General features: G+C 41.2%; 1 protein-coding gene across 6 annotated transcripts in view; it reads left to right on the top strand.

Annotated features, from left to right (window-relative positions):
- TRIO (trio Rho guanine nucleotide exchange factor) overlaps positions 1–20071 on the top strand; it is a 258492-nt gene that overhangs the window by 67107 nt on the left and 171314 nt on the right. For 5 of the 6 annotated variants that reach the window (XM_052781427.1, XM_052781440.1, XM_052781449.1 and 2 more), the window contains exons 2-5: positions 7010–7084; positions 14183–14297; positions 17193–17385; positions 18046–18558. In XM_052781427.1, coding sequence (XP_052637387.1) covers positions 7010–7084; positions 14183–14297; positions 17193–17385; positions 18046–18558 — 896 coding nt within the window. Of the gene's footprint in view, positions 1–3720; positions 3842–7009; positions 7085–14182; positions 14298–17192; positions 17386–18045; positions 18559–20071 lie in introns of those variants that run through there. The other variant, XM_052781431.1, reaches the window with a different exon arrangement.

Below are 20071 nucleotides of genomic sequence, written 5' to 3'. Positions count from 1 at the left end.
TATGTAGTAACTTCAGAGTAAGGATGTAAAAGGTTTCACAATGGCTGCTTGTGAATCTCCTCATATCTTGTTTAAAATTATTTTTCATGGAATAATAATACCATCTTTACAAATTTGCCCATTGTCATATTTTAAAAACCTCTCAATGGCAAAATGGGAGAATAGGAACCTGCTTTGTGCTCTCTTTCTCTTTCTGGACATTTGAAAAACATGGGAAGTAGTATATAAATTAACTTGCAACTGAGGTTTATCATATACAGTTGTTAACTGATAAGCAAAGTTGAATAAACCTACGGATTTCCAGGATTCAAAATCAATGTCATCATCTTGTGATACGGGGGAGGAAGAAGGGCAAATAATAAAGCTTTGATCAGTCTAATAATGCACTAATTTTATTACCTTTGAGCTTCCTTATTCCTTCTTTTGTTTTGTTTTTTGCCTTCTTAATTAACTAGAAGGCAATTTCTGCTGAAATGTAGCTTGGATGGCTTTACAATTAAAGGGAGGAATAGCTCAGATTTCAGAGCGATGTAGTTGCTAGCATTTGTGCTGTGAAACAGAGGAAATGCTAAGGACAACAACATCTTGGGTTCTTTTTGCTTAAATGGTGACTAGCTACAGTTTTGACATTTTTCTGTTCCAAAGTGAAGCTTAATCAATACAAAGGGACCAGTGGATGCAAGGAGTTGTGCAGAGCAGCTTACAGTTCTGCTGCCTTACCTAGATGCAGGAACTTGCTGCTTGGCCAGGAAACGGCCTCTTCCCCATGCTTGAAAGTTGTTTTATCTCTCATCTTCTAGCAGATATTTGTTTCCACTTACGACTAACCTAAATCAATCCGATTATTGCTGAACTCCCTGATTACCTGAACTGTGGCATGAACGTAGCAGTTCTGAGTGCCCCTATCACAGTTTCTATGGGTTTTTTTTTTCCTTCCTATAGAACTTAGCATAGTGTGTGGATTTTTGAGCAGAAGCCTATCAGAGCAGGTCCTTTGAGTACTCTGTTGGAAAATAACTCACTGAAAGAGGTTTCTCTGGTTCAGGATGGGATTTCTGTCAAAGAAGAGGTGGGGATTAGAAGGCTGGTGCTGGAGAGAGCAGCCTGGCAGAAAAGGCACTTGGTTACTGTCGATGACACGACACAGAGTCATTCTGAAGTCTGAAGAGAGCCTAAAGCATTGACATATTCTGGGTTGAGTCTGGCTTTTTTTGTTTGTGCCTGGGAAAAGGTCTTGTTTTTACGTTGCAAGGTGAAGAGCAGTTGCAGTCTTAAAGGTGCAAGTTTTCAGGATGAGAGCATTCCCTTTCTTGTGTTTTTTCTAGCCATGTTTCAGACAAGTTTCAAGTCAGTTGTGTGTGACAGCAATGGATGGGTGCTTCGTCAACCTCTTAGCAGAGATGCTGCTCTTAGCCTCAATTTCAGAGTCTTTTTGCTGTCTTAATTTCTGTTTCTGTAACTTATGTTTGTTGCCGTAACTGAACGATGCACACCAGTGAAGACACCTTCAAAGTAACAGAGACTTCTATGTTCCTGGGGTAGCAATGCATCTTTAGGGAAGCTGTTTCCAACGTTGTTTTGTATTGCAGTTCTGTAATCAAATTGTTAGCTTAAAAGATGTGTTTAAGGGAATTTTATCTGCTCCCTTTAATTGTGTGGCTGACCAGCTACTGAGCATTGCAGTGCAAGATGATTAGCAGTTACCTTGTTTTCCCTGTCTGAAGGACGGCTCAGCCTTAGAGTAGTACAGCGTTTGTCTTGGATGCGTGAACTACCACACGCAGGGTACTCGGTTTCTGTTACTGCTCTAAAGGTGATTTGCTCGCCGTATTTCAGTGCCCGTGGGAACTTTCAGTGAGTTGAGAACCCACGGGAACAGCAGAGCTATGGGAACTCTGTGATTTCCAGGCAAAAGGCTTTACTCTTTGCTCTCCAGGGCAGGTGGATGTGCAGCTTTGCAGGCAGGTCTTTGCCATGGGATTTGGGAACCCTTGCAGCCCAAAGGGAGAGGGGGCTGTCCTGGCCGTTTGGGTAAAGGGCTCTCAGAAACCTCCCGGGGGTCATACCTCTACCCAGGAATACTGTCTTTTCATGGGTCTTTCAACATGGATAAATGAATATATTGCAGCAAAATATCTTCGCTTCATACAGCATGACAAAAAGGATCGGTGCAGACAATGCAGTTTGTTAAATTTGCCTGGCTGATGGTGTCTTCTGGCTCTGAAGTTGTGGGGACAAAGAGGAGGTGGTGTGTTTGTGGGAGAGGCTTCTTAATTTTCCAGTGTACACATCTGTATGAAAAGTTTAGGTGACTTTCTTTTGCTTCTTTCTTGTTTGTACGTTTTAAAGATCTGTAGTTGTGTGATACAACGCTTCAATAACTGCTCTCTGATAACACTCTGTTTTATTAGAAGGCTGTATTGCTGTAACTCAGGGGATTGTGTAATTCTGAAAGCTTTGGGGGGGGGAATCTCTTCGATTGAAATGGACTACTTAGTTGTGCATTACTTAATCTACTAAAGTTGAATATTAATTAGCATAATTTGAGCTTCTTCCCCCTTGACTGGTAGTTAGGGAAAGCGTCTGCATGCTGTATGAGACAGCAGAAGGGCATATAGTACCTATTAAAAAAATGAAACTGTAAAATGAGTATTCCTTGCATGGTTATTGAAAATACCAAGGGTGGTTTTCCCGTTTAAGGCTAAACTTATCCTTAAGAGATACCAGCGTCGGATTTGTTCTTAAACCCCCCATTTTTACAATAAAACCTCCTCGTTAGCCGAACCGGATAGCGAGAGGAACACCACCGACGCGTGCCCTGCATGCCTGGAACACGGCGCTTTCCCAAGAGAAGCCTGTGCCGCGGCAACCAAAGCCCGGCCGCCTTCCGTGCTCCCCCGGCTCGGGGGTGCTGCGGGCCGGGGGTCCTGCTCTGCCGCCGAGCCGCCCGCGGCGGGGGGGGGCTGTGAGGGGGCTGGGGGGGGGTGAGGAGGGGACTGTGGAGGGGGTAATTTGGCGGCGGGGGGGGGTGAGGGGGCTGTGGGGGGGTGATGTGGCGGCGGGGGGGTGTGAGGGGGCTGTAGAGGGGTGAGGGGGCTGTGGAGGGGTTGATATGGCGGTGAGGGGGCTGTGAGGGGCTGTGGAGGGGGTGATATGGCGGCTGGGGGGCGTGATGTGGCGGCGGGGGGCTGTGAGGGGGCTGTGGAGGGGTGATGTGGCTGTGAGGGGGCTGTGGGGAGTGATGTGGCGACGGGGGGGGGCTGTGGGGGGGTGATGTGGCGACTGGGGGAGTGTGAGGGGATGATGTGGCGGCGGGGGGGTGATGAAGGGGCTGTGTGGGATGTGAGGGGGCTGTGGGTGGTGTGAGGGGGGTGATGAGGGGGCTGTGTGAGGGGGCTGTGTCGGGGGGTGATGAGGGGGCTGCGGGGGTGTGAGGGGAGTGTGAGGGGGTGATGTGGCGGCGGGCTGTGTGTGAGGGGTGATGAGGGGGCTGCGGGCGTGTGAGGGGGCTGTGGGTGGTGTGAGGGGGTGATGAGGGGGCTGCGGGGGTGTGAGGGGGCTGTAGAGGGGTGATGTGGTGACTGGGGGAGTGTGAGGGGGTGATGTGGCGGCGGGCTGTGTGTGAGGGGGCTGTGGGGGGGCGATGTGGCGGCGGGGGGGGGGGTACGAGGGGGGGCTGCGGGCGCTGCAGCCGCAGCGCGGCGGCGGGAGCTGCAGCCGGCTGGCCGGGCAGGGATGACATCATCTGCAGGAACACGTGACGCAGCCGCCTGGCGCGGAGGTTGCCGAGCTGTGCAGGGAGAGCGCGGTGCGGGTATTTATGGCATTTCGTTTCAGTGCGGTAAATGCCTTCTGAATTTTTTTTTTTTTTTTGTTAAATCCTCGTAATCGCAAATGCTCTGTGGTGTAGAGGCTTTAAAAAGGGGGGCAGGACCCGCTCCGAGCCTTTAAGACCTGCTTATATTGCTGGTTTTTTTGTTTTATTATTGCTCTGTTGGAGATAAAAATATGCTGCTTTCTTGCCGTATTCACCCTCTTTGCTCCCCAGCATTCTTTCGTCAGTTGTAATCCCCACAGTCTTTTCACTTAAGCTTTAACCCTGCAGAACTGGAATAAAAATAGGCTGTTTAGAGCAGCAGGAATACGATAATCCAAGGCAGTCAGCCTTAAGGATATGCAGATCCAGAACATGAGCCAAGCACTAACGTATTTGCTAGGGTGTTTACCTTGAGCAGCCCCTTAATAGTCAAAGAAACGTTAGCTAAATGTTTCTCGCCTCTTACGTGCCACAGGCAAAGTAAAATGCGCAGCTAGGTGAAGTAGTTTAAGGGCTTAGAAATCCAAGCAAGCAAGTTGCGGTAACATCAGTGTCTTGGGTAATTTTGAGCTAAGATAGACAGCAAAGTACAGCACTAGTTTCTGCATGCTTTTTAGGTGAGGAGAAAGTGTTTTCTACCTCTAAATTTACTGTAAAGAAAAGGAATCGCCGTGGTTGATATGAAAGCTGAGCATGCTAAATTGGCATTAAGCTTATGGTGGGTAGCTCAAAGCGCGTCAAAAAAAATTAACTCTGGAAATGTGCCTGTATGCCTTAGCAGTCAGCTGAAGCCCAAATATTTCAAGGTGGAAAAAGGTATTTGCTGTCCTTTTACATGAGTCATTTAAGCCCAAGATTTTTCTTAGTCTTGTTTAAAGCTTTAGTCCATACTAAATTAAAACCTAGTAGGAACAAAATTGTAGGCAGTTTCAGTAAAAGGTTGAGAACCCATAGCCAGTACTCTGGAGGAAGGAATAATGCAAGAGGTTCCTTCGGAGCTGTCTTAGACTCCGCAGAGTCTAAGCGCAAATGTGAAAGAAATAGCTGTGTCCCTCCGCTGCTTTGTCAGTCTGGAGTTGCTGTGTAATTCCAAAATAATCTCCATTGTGTAGAAATGCCCCATGCAGCATGGTTACCCAAGGAACCAGTTTTCCTGGTCTAACCTTTCTGAGAAAGTGTATTGAATTTGGGGTTTGTTTTTGGTTTATGGTATTCATGGAAAAACAGGGAACTAGCCAACCGCTGGAAGAGGATTTTGTTTAGTTTTCTGTTGTTTGTAATCTGTGGGTGCTGAGACAATGCCCTGGCTGAACACTTTGGTTACAGTGAACTAGAGGGACCCATTGCTGACAGACATTTGTCTGAATGCATTTTTTTAAAATCCCCAGTCATGGATAGTCAGGCAATCCCATGTGCTGCTTCACAGTTCTTTCCTTTACAAAACTTCCTACCCTCTAAAGTAAACCTCTCACTGTAATTCTAGCCAGCTTAGTTGTGCCACCACTAGACTTTGTCTTTTGAGGACGGCCACCATGTGTCCCTTCAGTTCTTCAGACTAAACAGTGTCATTCAGTTTAGTCCTTCCTTGTAGCTCATGACACCTTTGTCCCTTGGGTGTACTGTTTGGTGTGTCCTAGGTCTCTTTCGAAGGGTAGTGCCCATAACTAGGTACTGTAGTGGCACAGAAGTCTCACTATTGCTAGCTGGAATAGAAAACCTGTGATGTAATTTACATATATGATGCCCTCATTTACAAATCTTGTGTTACTTGATGACACCAGTATGATACCTTCAGGTTTAAGCTCTAAAGCGCACAGCTCTTTCATTAAAGCTCAGAGCCTGAGACCAGAGGATATGAAACATTTGGATATTTTTGAGGAGGAAGAGAAATGATGGCCTCCCTGGTGGGCATCAGTGACAGCTTCTGCTGCCATTTCTAGAGGGATTGTGGCCCTTTTGCACAGAGGAAGAACAATATATTTTAGAAAAGACTGCCACATGTACACCAGAGCTTGCTCTTGTAAGATTTCCCTGAAACTATAAATAATTAAGAAGCTTATTTTACCTTCTGAATAACTCAAACTGTACCTTTTAAGGAACCCAAGTACTGTGTTGTAGCAGGCTATTTGGTCTGTTTTACTTAACAGCACTTCTGGGCTTCAACAGTGATAGAGAAGTAAGTGCTTCCCACTTACCCCAGAAGAGGTACTTTCTTCAGAAATGTGATTTTTAAAAAAGCACATGAATACAAAGAGACTGGGAAGGATCATACAGACAGTTAGTTGAAGTGTGGGTACAAACCCACCCAATTTTGTAAGATGAACAAGATTGGCCCAAAAGGGACCAATTCTGTATTGTACAGGTCAATGTGGAATATAAGGTCATAAAATGCTTGCTAAATCTCCCTTATTAAAGAAGGGAGAAGTTTAGAATCTGGCCACAGAAATATAATAGAGAGGAGGAAGAAGCCAGTGATGTGCTGCTTTGCAACATTGACTGTAATCACCCACCTTGGGGACCATTTCAAACTCCATGGGTGTATAGAGTTAACATGACAAAATGTGCTCTCCGTTACAAAACGCTGCTCCTGTCAGGCAGCAGAAAAGACACGGTCGAAAGCTTTATCTCCCAATTCTCCTTACAGAAGTGACGTAAGGAAAGTTGCATGTAAATAGCGTTAGGGGTTTTTGGTCGGTCTTTTTGTGTGGTGTTTTTTGTGGGTTTAGGAGTTTGGGGGGGGGGGGGTTGGTTGGTTTTTTTTGTTTTTTTTTTGTTTTTTTTTTACTGGTAGTTTTTCTAAAGGTACCTACTCTTACTAGCTTGATGCTACTCGTCTGTGCTGGAACCAGAAGCTAAAGTGGGAGTTGGAATGCCTAAAAGCAACAAGATCCAACTGATAGTTTTTATTTACTGATGAAAAAGACTAATTCCAAAATCCTGTTTTCTACTGAGGCTTACTGACAGACTATGCTGTTTGTGTTAAGCTAGTCAAAGCAATGATTTGTCCACTAATATATTTTAAAAGTTTAGTTCATTTTTTTGCAACCTTTTACCATAAGGTTATCTTAACTCCTGTAATCATAACATTCAGATTGTACTCCGAAGGTAAATGTTTTACAGTGCATTCGTTAAATGTGGAAGCTGAGCTTGTCTGAATTGCTGACTGATTATCTTGTCTTCTCATTTTTTCAGGGTTTCGCAAAAATGATGAAATGAAGGCTATGGAAGTACTGCCAATTTTAAAGGAAAAAGTTGCGTACCTTTCAGGTACAGTTATTTTCTTCTGTTGTGGAATGCGTAACTGTGTTGTTAGTCACATGTAAAATGGTATTTTAAATACTTCAGGTATCATTACAAAAGACATGAAAAGCTAGGGTAGCACCTATTCCAGCTGGATATCCCAAACATGACATGAGCATTGTGAAAGGATCTGTAATAAAGATGATGTGTGTTTTGCTGAATATGGAACATACTGCTTGTTGTTGTCCCAGTCATGTCCTGTCCCCCTCACATATCCAACAGCATTGTTTAGAACAACCTAGAACAACCTGTTGTACCATAGTCATGTTCCTTCTCTTATTTCTGGTTCTTCTGCTGGAGAGTTTTACAGAGATGGCTTTGTTACTGGCTCATCTGAATCACTGGAGAAATATCTCTGTTGCAGAGGTGAAATTTCGGTGCATATCTTTTGAAGCACACTTAGTATCTTCATGGTGAAATGAGTTAGCATCTAATTTTAGCTATCTCCAGCACACGCCTTGAAGTTGGTTGGTTACTTAAAGAGGAGTAGCAGAGAATTTAAAAGTGGGGTTTAGATGGATGAATATCATAACATATTCTATAACTTGGTAAGTAACTTTACTTGATGGAATGATGGTTGGGGTGCTTATTCTTGTGAACTGCGTTTTGGTATGACTTTTTGAAGTAAGTACTTCCAAATCTGTTGGGATTAAACAACATCATTCTCTTTGCCGTAATCTCAGTGTCAAATGATTTAGAGGACAGTCTCATATTTGAAAGGGTTTGGGGTTTTTTTGATAAATAATTTGTCAAGAACTCCAAAAATAAAGCTCTTATCTGTAAATATTAAAATGTACAAAATGATCCCTGAAATTGCACTCTTTAGAGATTTGCTGTGCATTGGTGCTGATGCTTGCAAGTACAGTGTGTAGTTCACAGTACTTCATCCTGTCCACTCTTCTGAGTCAAGAAGAGGTGTAAAGCAAAAAAAAAATTTTTTTTTTTTTTCAAAAGGTCCTGGCAACTGTAATGAATGATAACGGACTGTGCAGAGCGAATTTCCCTGGTAGTGTGGGAACTCCCGATTCCTCTGCTTATGAATTGTAGTGCTGTTGAAGGCTTGCTTAAAACTGTATTTTGAGAGGGGAAGAAAAAAGGGAATTAAACGCAATATTTCAGTCCCTCATTACTCTTTTTTGGACCTTGCTTTATGGCACTTAATGAAAATGTAGTCAGTTACCATTCCAAAACCTCTGAATTTCCAGGTTGTCCAGAACTTAGTTTAGACCCCTTAGAAGGGATCTGAAAGAGTATAGGTATTGTCTAATATTAGTTTGTAAGCATATGGCATTCTCAAAAAGCATTAATTCAGTTAAAGTGAAGTGGGCCAAATGAAAGTTGAAGATAAATTTAAAGGGAGGTGATGGATTATGAACCAGAGCAGATGAGGTGCTCTGCAGGAAGAAGTGGTTGCCAGCTTGCCTTTGTGAAGGTAGCAACATCTGACAGAAGAATGGAGTAAACGGCTGTGGACAGCAAGACTGGCCGGGACTGATCTGCCAAAATCTGTAGTTTTACATTTCCATTGCAAGTGGAGCTCAAATGAAATGAGATACGTTAGTAGTGCAAGTGATTAAAAAAACCAAACCAAAACAAAACCTACAAACAAACACTAACCCACAACAAAACAAACAAACAAAAACCCCCTAACTAAACTACCACCACCATTAGGGCTTAACCATTGTGGAACTAGAACTGTCAAGCTTTATACTTGGGGAACGCAAAGGTAAGGAAGGCTGTTGGATTACTAATTTACAGAGGCTTTGAATGTACTTCATTTTTTTTTCTTCAAAAGTAAAACTTTTGCTCAAGTATTTGGTTTTAATATTTTTAAGTACAATAACTGGTTAAGATCTGTAGAAGTAGGACAAATTTGTTGGGGATGTCTCTGCTAAAACTCTATCTAAATATAACTCTAAGTTATCTCTACTAAAAGCTCTAATACTCCCATTAAGTAGCTGCAACATGTTCACTGTTGATTGTCAAGTACCTTCTCAAGTAGAAATAAAGTATGACAACCAACAATGCAAAGAAGTGGTTCTTTTCTATAGAGCAGGAAAGTTACACAAATAACACAGGCTGAAAAAAACTCATGGTGCATTTGAGATCCTCAGTTCACTTCCCCAGTCTTTTCTCTGCTTTTCTCTGCTGAGACCTTCCTTCTCCAAGTTACATGAGTAAGTATGGGCTGTATAGCAGTATATTCATCTTTGTGTTCTTAGAATACTAAAGACACTGATCTTTTTACAATGCTGACTTTCTTAAGCACTTCTTGGGACCAGCTTATTGTGAGATGGACATGTAAGGGTGAGCCATCTTATGCAGAGACCTGGACAGGCTGGAAGAGTGGGCTAGCCAGAGCAGTATGAAGTTTAACAAAGACAAGCACAGACTCTTCCACCTGGGTCGGAATAACCAAAGAGCCCAGTATAGGCTAGGGTCTGTGTGGCTGAGCAGCAGCCTTGCTGAAAGGGCCCTGGGGGTCCCGGTGAACAAAAAGCTGAACTTAACTCAGCACTGTACTGCTGTAGCAATGAAGGCAAATCAGATCCTGGGCTGCCTCTGCAGAGCCATTACTAGCAGAGATAGAGGTGTAATCATCCCACTCCACTTAGTGCTTTTTCAGGCTGCACCTGGAGTACTGTGTCCAGTTCTGGTCCCCACAGTTAAAGAAAAACACGAGCAGCCTGGGGAGAGTCCAGAGGAGGGCCACGAAGATGATCAAAGGGCTGGAGAACCTGCTTCATGAGGAAAGGCTGAATAAGTTCCATCTTTCCTGCCTGGAGAAGAGAAGGCTCAGGGGGTACCTCATCACAGTGTTCCAGTACTTAAAGGGCAGCTACGAAGAGGATGGAGGTGCTTTCTTCACAAGGAACTACGTGGAGAAGACAAGGGACAATGACTGTTTCCACCATCGGTATCTCCTAAGCCATTCTGGAGATGATGTTTTGATCCACTCAGAAATCTTGGTGTTCTAATCAAGTTAAAGCTCTTGGTAACAGATACCTCCCACTGAGGTACCACTTTTACTCCAAGCGTACTATGTTACGATTAAACTGTTTTTATGAGAGTTTCCCTTTTCTTCTCCAACAGAAACCTCTTCGATCTGTGTTAGCCTGAGTTAGACTGCAAGTCTATATTGCTTTTTTTCAGTCTTTGCTATTCCTTTATTCCTTTCATTTCTTTTCAGGTGGATATTTTTAACAGATTACTCAATTTCTTTTTCTTTGCACAGTCTGAGTACTTCATCACTTTGAAAAAACTATTTCAGTAGTTGCTTTTCCTCTGCCACAAATCACAGTACATCTGATGTGGTTCACTTTTGCTTTCTCCTCCATCATCACAATCCGGTTTAGCCCCCTTTATTGAGCTGTTAACGATGTGTTTTTGTAAATGAAAAAAATGAGTGGATTTTTCATAATTTGGCGTATCTGAAGATGTATTTAGATGGAAGCGAATTCTTTCTTCTTGCCTCTGTTATCTATAGCACCAGCCAGGATAGTTTAAAAAAAAAAAAAATTTAAAAAGGTGAATTTAGAACTAAATTTTGTACAACAAACAATGTACAAATGAGGACTATGGTGCAGATAAGGCAAGAACTTGTTAAAATCTGTGTGTTCCCTTGCATATCTTAAAATGTGTTAGTGTAGCTGTGACGCTCAAACTTTTAAAGAAAGATAAAGTCAATGATTGGATGACAGCTGGAGTGAGACAGTGAGAAGGAGAGTTGTAGTCTGAGAATTCAATTCTGAAAGAGATCTTGAAGCAGGTATTTTTTTGCTAGGGCAGGAGTCAAGGAAGTACAGAAGAACAGATCCTTCTGTCAAGTATTGTGAAGTCCATCTTGCTGTATGTAGGTTGATAACTGCAAAGTCCCAAAGCTCACCAATCTAGCCTGAATTCTGGCATCTGTATGTACTGGTTCTGGAATAAATTCTGTATTGGAATACTTGTCCATCATGAAACCGGTCTGACAGATTGGACTGCTTTATCTTTTCTTGGTCAAAGTAACACAATAACTTAATGTGTTGAATGCAAATGCTTGGGTGCAGCTTCCCTGTGAATCCTGTGTTGTTTTTTTTAAAATTGCCAACAGAGTGGTTCTCAAACAACAACAACAAAGGGGACAGGGGGAGCGGGGGGAAGAGAAAAAGCTTCTGTGAACTGATTTTCGCCTACCTGGGAAATAATCTGCTTGAGTGTTGGGTGTCGCACCACCTGAAATAGAAAAGCCTCCTAGAGATGTAACCATGAAGTATGAATGGAGTCTTGGACGCAATTTTTTTGTTAAGTTTAAACTGAAGTCTGTTGAAGTACAGATACTCTTACATCTCTCTACACATACCTGCAGGAGGAGAGCATTTCCTTACAAGGTGCAATTATCTTGGTTTCATTTGAGGAAATGGCTCTTGATAACTTGTCCTGCTTTTCAAATATGCCATAAAAGCCCACTATTTAGCTTTACCTAAGTGCTTTGAAACTAGGTAAAAAGGCATGTCCTGAAAAAAATGCACTGCTCAGCCTGTTGGATTTTGGTGCCATTTGGAGACCATTGACAAGACTGCTGTTAGTGATGTGCACTAGATGGTAGTGATTCATGGTCGGTGACTCATGTGAGTCGATCAGCTGCTCATATGACACGTCTTGGCGTAAACAGAATATCTCAATACTGGGGGGGGATTATATAAAAGGAAAGGGGTAATAATGGAAGTCTCACCAGTGAAAGTAGTAGCTTAATATGCTTTTGTTAAACCAAGACAAATAGGGGGTTGAGTTGGATAAAGACTATTGTGAGACAGGAAATTCCCACCTGATGCCTCATACATTGTTGCTTTTAACATTCCTGTTCATGTATGACACAGGAGCATCAGGAACAAAGGAAATGAGACTTATTCATTGGAAAAGGCTTAAGAAAGCTTTCAGTATAGCTGATCAAAAAACCAAGTCTTATGGAATTTATGCTTAATATTTACAATTTTGTTATCCGGTTTAAGACCAGCTAGTGAAATTCTTTTCACCAAAAATCAAGGTTATATTAATTTTTTCATTACTCATCTAGACTTGAAGTTTGTGTGACAGATTTTTGTCTCCAACATACAAAAATTTCAGGGTATGATTTATCAGAAATTTAAGCACCATTCTTTAAAAATGGGTTTTCTCTGTGGTGTATGTGGAGCTGGGAGCCAAGTGAAGTGGCATCCAAAATGACATAAAGAATATGGGTTTCTTTCCTCTGTCATGTTGGAAAATCGCATGATACAGGAGTTGCTGTGTGGGAAAGGCCCAGAGGACTGATCTGAGGTGACCGCGTGTAGGGAGGCATTTGTTTAAAACGCTTAGAGAGTGTTAAAGACAATTCAGCGTCTGCTCTTCCCTGCTAGCTGCCGCTTTTTTAAAGAAGAATTTCCACCCTGAGCAATCAAGCACTTTTTCTGGGGGGTTGGAATCAGTAGCATTTACCATTTGAAATGTCAGTTTTTAAGATCTGTAGCTGTTGGCCTGTGGTGCACTGAGGAGAGCGTTAAGGGCTTCAGCAGACTTTTGGGTGAGTTTGGTAGCTTTGGAGCCCAGTGGTCGCTGGAGCTGAGCGGAGGCCTGGGCTGTTGGACTCTCAGCCTTGTCCTTTATCTTTCCTCTCTCCTGTGGCTTCTGTCTTGTTTTTATCCTGTCACTCGCTATGTGAAAATCCCCAAAGCTGACCGCTTGGCAAGTGGGCAGGATGGTCAAGACCCGACTTGCCTCTCTCCATTAGAATGAGACAACTCAGTTGTTTTTAATCTCATGTCCCACTTAAGAGGGTCGCGGAAGATAAGAATACGAGTTTCCTTTTAAGTTTAGGTTTCTGGCATTGCAGCTTGACAGAAATTCAGAGGTGCTTTTGCCTCTTCTGAGTTCCATTTGGAGCCTCATGGGGAACACGTCCAGTGCAGACAAACCCTGGAGACCTTGACAGCTAGGCTCAGTGTCTCTAGCAAGCACACGCAGACTGTGTTGAGAAGCATAGTGATGAATTTTTGAGTGACTGGTTTTATTCATTTGCTTTTGCCCTTCCTTTCTAAGGGATTTTTTTTTTAAAAAAACTTTGTTTAGTAACATGGATTTACACTGAGGAGCTGATTTACAATGAGAAATCATTCTGGACGGAGGATGGTGTTTTTCTCCGTTTCCATGGGACAGGAGAAAACAGTCCACACATCTGTGGTTGAGAACATATATGTGAAAGCTAGCTTGTAAGAATGTGTCTGTGCTACTATACAAGTGTTGATAAAGACAGCCTACTGCCTTGAATTTAGTATTTAGTAATAGTAACGTTTTGTTGTCACTAGCAAGGGGTTGGATACAAAATTGCATTTTAATGTTCAACTACAGTAAGTCTGCAATTTAATGAATGAGATGAATACATTTAAGTGGAACCACTTAAACTCAGATTTTTTTGCGTTAGGTATTGAGTGGATTCAGAATTTCCTGCATCGCTAACAAAACTAAAAACTATGAACTGACAATTCAGAATCTGCACATCAGAACAGGGTAAAAATATAAATTAAATGCTTAAATAGTATCCGTCTACTCACTTGGTATATGCATTGGTTGTGAAATACTATACACCTAAACTCTGTGCTAGTAAATGAAGTTAACACTGAGTATCCTCTAAATACTTGCCTACAAAGTAGCGTAACTCTAAATTTAATCTGTGCAACTGCTGATTCAAAAGTTAAATACCTAACAAAGCACCATTGCTGGAGATGTCACACTGCCAATCAAACTTGAATGTGACCGTAATGTGTAAGTGTAATGCTATGGTTATTCTTTGTTCCAATTTTTTTGGCAGATACTTCCTCATTGTAGGAATTGTGACAATATGCCAATTGATACTCCCAAAATTCAATTTTAAGCTGGTCTCTAAATGACAGTGTTGGCATTTAACTTGAAATCACTTCTTTTTTTTTAAGTTGATATTCATGAAACACTGTAGGACTTAGGTTTTCCAAAAGTATTGTGAAGACTAGTTTTGCAAACAAGAATGGTGTTATGCTGTGGGGTCTTTTAACATGTTTAATTTTTCAGGTGGCAGAGATAAGCGTGGAGGTCCCATTCTAACGTTTCCAGCTCGTAGTAATCATGATAGAATACGGCAAGAAGACCTTAGAAGACTAATTTCATACCTAGCATGTATTCCTAGGTAAGTGATGGTCGCTTCATAAGCTCTGAAGCTATAAAGCAAAATAAATGGATTATGTTGCAGTATACCCACAAGCTAGAAGACTAAATGGGTTAAGAAAATGAGCAAATTCATACCGAGTTCTGTCAGTTACTCTTTTCAAACTGCTTTTTGGAAGAGACCTAAATAATTACTCTGCCTTGTAGAAGGAAGGCTGTTGGCAGAATGACTGGTGTGCTTTAGCTGCAAGTAGTTTGTGTCTTGGAAATGGCACTGCCATGGCATATTGCTGTCACCATGTTGAAGATTGCAAACACAACTCAAAGGCTTTCAGTACATCAATAATTAGAAGCATGCTGGTCATCATTCACAATATGCCTTGTGTGGAATGAGGTCAGCACAACACTCCTAACTGTTATTTGTATTAGATAAGTTACAGTGTCCTGATATAGCACAGGAATAACCAGGAGGAAGATATGTAAAATTGATTATATAGGTCTTGGATAACCTGGGAACAGATCTGTGAAAGTACTGATATCATTGTATTATCAACAGTTTAAGCTATGAATTACAATGTGCTGTGTAAATAAATCGGCAGAAGTCAAATCCAGTGCTTGTGTGTGTATATATACACACCCATATATGTATATAAAGTTACATAACTTTTTCTTTAATACATATATATTATATTTATGTAAAAAAGTTTGTTCACATAGAACTCTCTTCCCAGTAGTAACTGAATTGGGGACAAAAATGACTGTAAGACCCTGACTTTAGGTCCAGCTCAGAATCTGCCAGCATATAGTGCAGGCTGGAGCAATGCTGACTGTGCTTGAACATGTTTGCCTGTGACCTCAAGGAGCAGTTGTCATTACAGTTGAAAAAAACCCTTGGACAACATCCCTGAATGCAATATCTTCCATATTTCTGTAATGTGTTCATTTATAGGCAGTCGTCTTTGCACCTGATGTAATGAGATATCAGTTTCAGATTGACAAAAGTGCTTTTATAAAAATAACTTCAAGACATCTAGTTGACAGTGTGTATGGCCTTCCTTAAGAGCAATTGTTGGTAATTCAGTTATTCTAGTCTTTATTTCACTTTGAAGTGTAGGAGTGTTAGTACTTTTTTTTTTTTTTTCCTTAAAGTTAACCGGGGGATTTTGGGTAGGTAGAGGAAGGAGGGTGGGAATAAGGCATTAAAATATGCCCAGGAGAGTTTTCTAGAGATAATCTGGCAAAATACAGTGGTCCTCTGGCAAAAGATGTGTGTTAGTTTAGCATCAATAGATTTAAAATGAAAAGAAATTTAGTGCAGGTTTTATATCTCTGTAAGCATGGCAAAGCTTTGAGAATAAAGGGAACTTCATTAAAAGCAAGATTCATTTTCATACAAGTCATGTTTTAGGGTCTGATCATGCAACTCTTGCTAATTGAGAAGTCCCGATTGGTACAAATAGCCCTGAACATTTGGTCTGTCTGTTAGTTATTGCAGTACTATTATTCTACGTAGCTGAAGATTGAGACATGTCTGTTGTTTGGCAAGAGATCTAAACACTTAAGGTGATTCACTCTCACTATTTTACTACTTTAACAATTTATCTGATTTAAAAATATTGCTAAACTTAAGTCATCAATGCTGACTGGACCAGGTATTAGTATAGTTCAGGTTTACCTAACAGATGACCGTGGCTGACTAAAGCCTCCTGGAACAGCTTTGTGATCCTTGGCCAGAAGGGATTCATCTTTTGTCAGGTGATGGGGCAACGTGATGGGAGGATACATCTGCACGGTATCACACGACGAGGGACCGCTTTGTACACCCCAGTAGATGTATGCCTCATGGGAATTAGTGGCAAGCACTCCTCCTCACGCAGTGCTCTGGGCTGAGCAGCGCTCGTATAATAGCATGCAGCCTTTTAATAATGGGTGTATCTTTAAAACAGCAGTTATTTTTGTCCTTTAATCCTGTCAGGCTGTTAGAAAATATTTTCACCATGGTCAGAAAGGTAGGTTGTAGCCTACATGCATTCCAAGCTAGTCAATTTTAATGTATTTTCCTGCTACCATTACCATTTTTGGCATTCCTATGGGTGGGTGGGGCATTTATCTTGATAAACTCCTTTTTTAAATGGTGGGTTTTTTTGGTTTTGTGTTGTTTGTTTTTTTTTTTAAACTTTAAACTTTTTAAACTTTAAAAAAACTCCTCTTCTAAGGAACCTGTATTATCACTTCTTTCAGAAGTTCTTCTGCTCTCCTGTATCACTCATAACTCATCTTTCTACAATGTGGCCAATGAGATTGTATAAAGTATGCCAGTGAAGCTTCCCTGCTTTTTGGATGCTCTGAAAACCTCACCACATGAAGTCCAGAATTGCATTTCCATTAGTCACATCCCTGAAAGTGACTCATGTACTCAAACAATGGACAACTTTTTAGTCTTTTGGTAGTCCATTGGCTATGACGCATTGGTTTTGAAATATTTTCCCTTTCCATGTTAACAAGGTCATGTAGAAAATTCTACTGGAACAAAATTCTGAAGAGGCAGTTGTAAATTAATTACATATTGCTGTTTCAGTAAATGGTGTGTTCGGTATGTGTGTAAGGTGAAGGAGAAACAAGACTGGAAGATGAATCACTGTGAATTAAACAATGAAAATGAAAGACGAGATAAAGGCAGATTATCAAATCAGCAACAGGTGTAAAGCTATCACCCACGAGGAGTTTGGCAGGGGGGTGAGAGAAGCTTCCTGAGAGGTTCATGAGATCTACTGTACGTGTCAGCTAGTCAACAGTGAGATCCTAGGGTGTTATGGCTAGCTGAGGAGACCACGTTCATCAGGCAGTGTGATGCGGTAGAGTGCTGTGTTTGAAGCTGTAACACTTGCTTGATAACCTTTTCTTCTTTCTTCTGCAGTGAGGAAGTATGTAAACGAGGATTCACTGTCATTGTAGATATGCGTGGGTCAAAATGGGACTCCATAAAGCCTCTGCTGAAGATTTTACAGGAATCCTTTCCATGTTGTATTCACGTTGCACTGATAATCAAGCCAGACAATTTCTGGCAGAAACAGAGGACTAACTTTGGCAGCTCTAAGTTTGAGTTTGAGGTAATTTCCCCTATGGTATACAAATTTCCATTTATTTCATGGTTTTAAGTGTTCTCACTACTGATCAGCATCTTGAAAACTCTCAGATGAATTATGTTCTAGACGAGAGGATGGGTACATTAGGCCAGTGGTGCTAGAGGGAATGTGGTTTTCTTCGGGTCCTTAGGCTAGGTAGTTGTGCATGTTATCATTTATATTCTTTTTCTGAAAGTGAGAAAGATGGAATTAGGGTTTTACCCCTAATGGTAAAATGTTAGGTTTCATCTGTTTGTTGTCTTGGTCTGCATCGTGGTAATTGTGATATCGCCAGCATCCAGAAGAAAGCAGCTAGCTGAACCTTGCTGTTATCCTCTTGCTGCTTTACAATACATGAAGACAAAACTTAATCAAAATGGTAGTTGAAAGAGTGGTTGCTGTTTTCTCCTGAAGTGTAGTGAGGTAAGAAAGAAATAAAATATTTCTCTCATTTGGGAAAATACCTGCAAGACAGGAGGCTGATCAGAATTGATATTTGAAAAGAAGTGTATGAGAAAAGTTAAGTCACGTGGACTTCATGAGCAAAATGATCAACTCTTACAAAGAGAAAAACAAAAACTTGAAAGAAAATTTCAAATTCATTTCAGTAACAGCATTTTTTTAATTTTCATTTTTATTTTTCAGACAAATATGGTGTCTCTGGAAGGCCTTACCAAAGTAGTTGATCCCTCTCAGCTAACGCCAGAATTTGATGGCTGTTTGGAGTACAACCATGAGGAGTGGATAGAAATCAGAGTTGCCTTTGAGGACTACATTAGCAATGCAACCCATATGCTGTCCAGACTGGAGGAACTGCAAGATATATTGTCAAAAAAGGAAATGCCTCAGGACCTGGAAGGTGCTCGCAATATGATAGAGGAGCATTCACAATTAAAAAAGAAAGTCATTAAGGCCCCTATCGAGGACCTTGATGTGGAAGGACAAAAGTTGCTCCAGCGGATACAGAGCAGTGATAGCTTTCCTAAAAAGAACTCTGGGTCAGGGAATGCAGACTTACAGAACCTTTTACCCAAAGTATCCACCATGCTGGACAGGCTGCACTCAACACGGCAGCATCTGCATCAGATGTGGCATGTGCGGAAATTGAAATTGGACCAATGTTTTCAGCTCAGGCTGTTTGAGCAGGATGCTGAAAAGGTAAGGGATTGGGGGAGGGGAGTATAAATGGGCACTGCTTGACAGACTTGAAAGAAGTACCAAGAAAAACTGCAAATAGTAATTTTAGTCTTTAGAGTTAATCACTAGCCTTTTACTGAGAAATTAAGGATTTTTTGATTGAGAGTGACTCTTAAATCTTCTGGAGTAAAGGGGACGGCGTAGTAATTCGAAGCTGTAAAGTACATAGGTAGCTCTTACCAAAGAAAATTTTAAGCGGTAGTGACTATAAAGCTTTTATTTTGATAAGTTTTTGTTCCAGACAGATGCTTTTGCATGCATCAAGTGAAGATGAATGCTGTATACTTTATAAATACAGATGACTGAGGACTACATCAGTCTCCTTTTGAACAACCCTTGGGATTTGAGTGACAGGCAGTCAACAAACTCTGAAGAGGCTGACATGGGGAGCTGCTTCATTGATGCAGGATTTAAAGTCCCAGGCTAAAAACTGATGTATCTCTTTTGACAGTGCATATGTCATTAACAGGGGACTGAGTGATCTCAGAATGTTTCAGGCTAACCAGTCTGTTCAAATGAGAAAGCCCTTCATTGTTATGGAATTTGAAGAGGAAATATGGCAGGCAGTGCACTTTTAGATGAGCTGAAATAAGATCTACTTTCATATAGAATCATTTTGCAATCACTTATTATTAACTTGTTACGGTGGAACAAATAGATTTAAGGAAGGATGGGGAGTTATTCTCCAGGAGAAGTAACTAGACTATGCAGTCAAGTGGTAAGTATGGTCTTTGTCAAATTTCTTAAAATATTTTATCTAAGAATGGCTGAACTGGATGAGACCAAAGGTCTGTGTTAAACCAGTATCCTGCCCTCCAGCAGTGGTCATAAGCAGATGCATAGGGAAGAGTACAAGCAGAGCAAACTTATATACTACTTGTTCTTCCTCCTCCTTCTTCTGTTTTTTTCACCTGTACTTTCCCTTACCCTCATCATTTCAGGTCAGGGACTTTTTTTACTCTTAATGTTTTCTGCTGTGTTTAAAAAAGAAATCATTTTTTAGAAGTACCATTTAAAGTAAGTGTTTACTGAATGGGTATAGCTGAAAATAGTAGGGGCATGTAAAGAGTTGAAAAAATCTGGTCAAGTGAATTTAGAGTTATAAAATTATTTGGAAAACAACAAGCTGTTGGTCTAGTATTGCCCTTTCAGGCCCAAAATGCTTTTTAGTAACCTTTCAGCCACTTAATTACAGCATTAATTATTCTTTATTACAGCATGAACAAAATATATTTTTATGGTGCTCATGTGCTCTTGAAAGAGATGTTCTTTATTTACTCATCTAAAAGTTGCCTACATAACTTGGGCTTTAAGAAACTCCTTGTGAAATAATTGAGCCCGTGGGATTGATCTCTGTCCTGCCATGTGGTTGCATAAGCTTCTGCCTGTGTATTCTAGGTTCCTGATTCCAAGAATAAGTCTATAGTAAATTAATGCATCTCTCTTTCAAAATAGAAGGAGATGTTAGGCACCT

Source organism: Harpia harpyja, chromosome 1, assembly GCF_026419915.1.
Source record: "Harpia harpyja isolate bHarHar1 chromosome 1, bHarHar1 primary haplotype, whole genome shotgun sequence".
NCBI lineage: Eukaryota > Metazoa > Chordata > Aves > Accipitriformes > Accipitridae > Harpia > Harpia harpyja.
The sequence above is the reverse complement of the archived record's forward strand: the minus strand, read 5'-3'. Positions and strand labels throughout refer to the sequence as shown.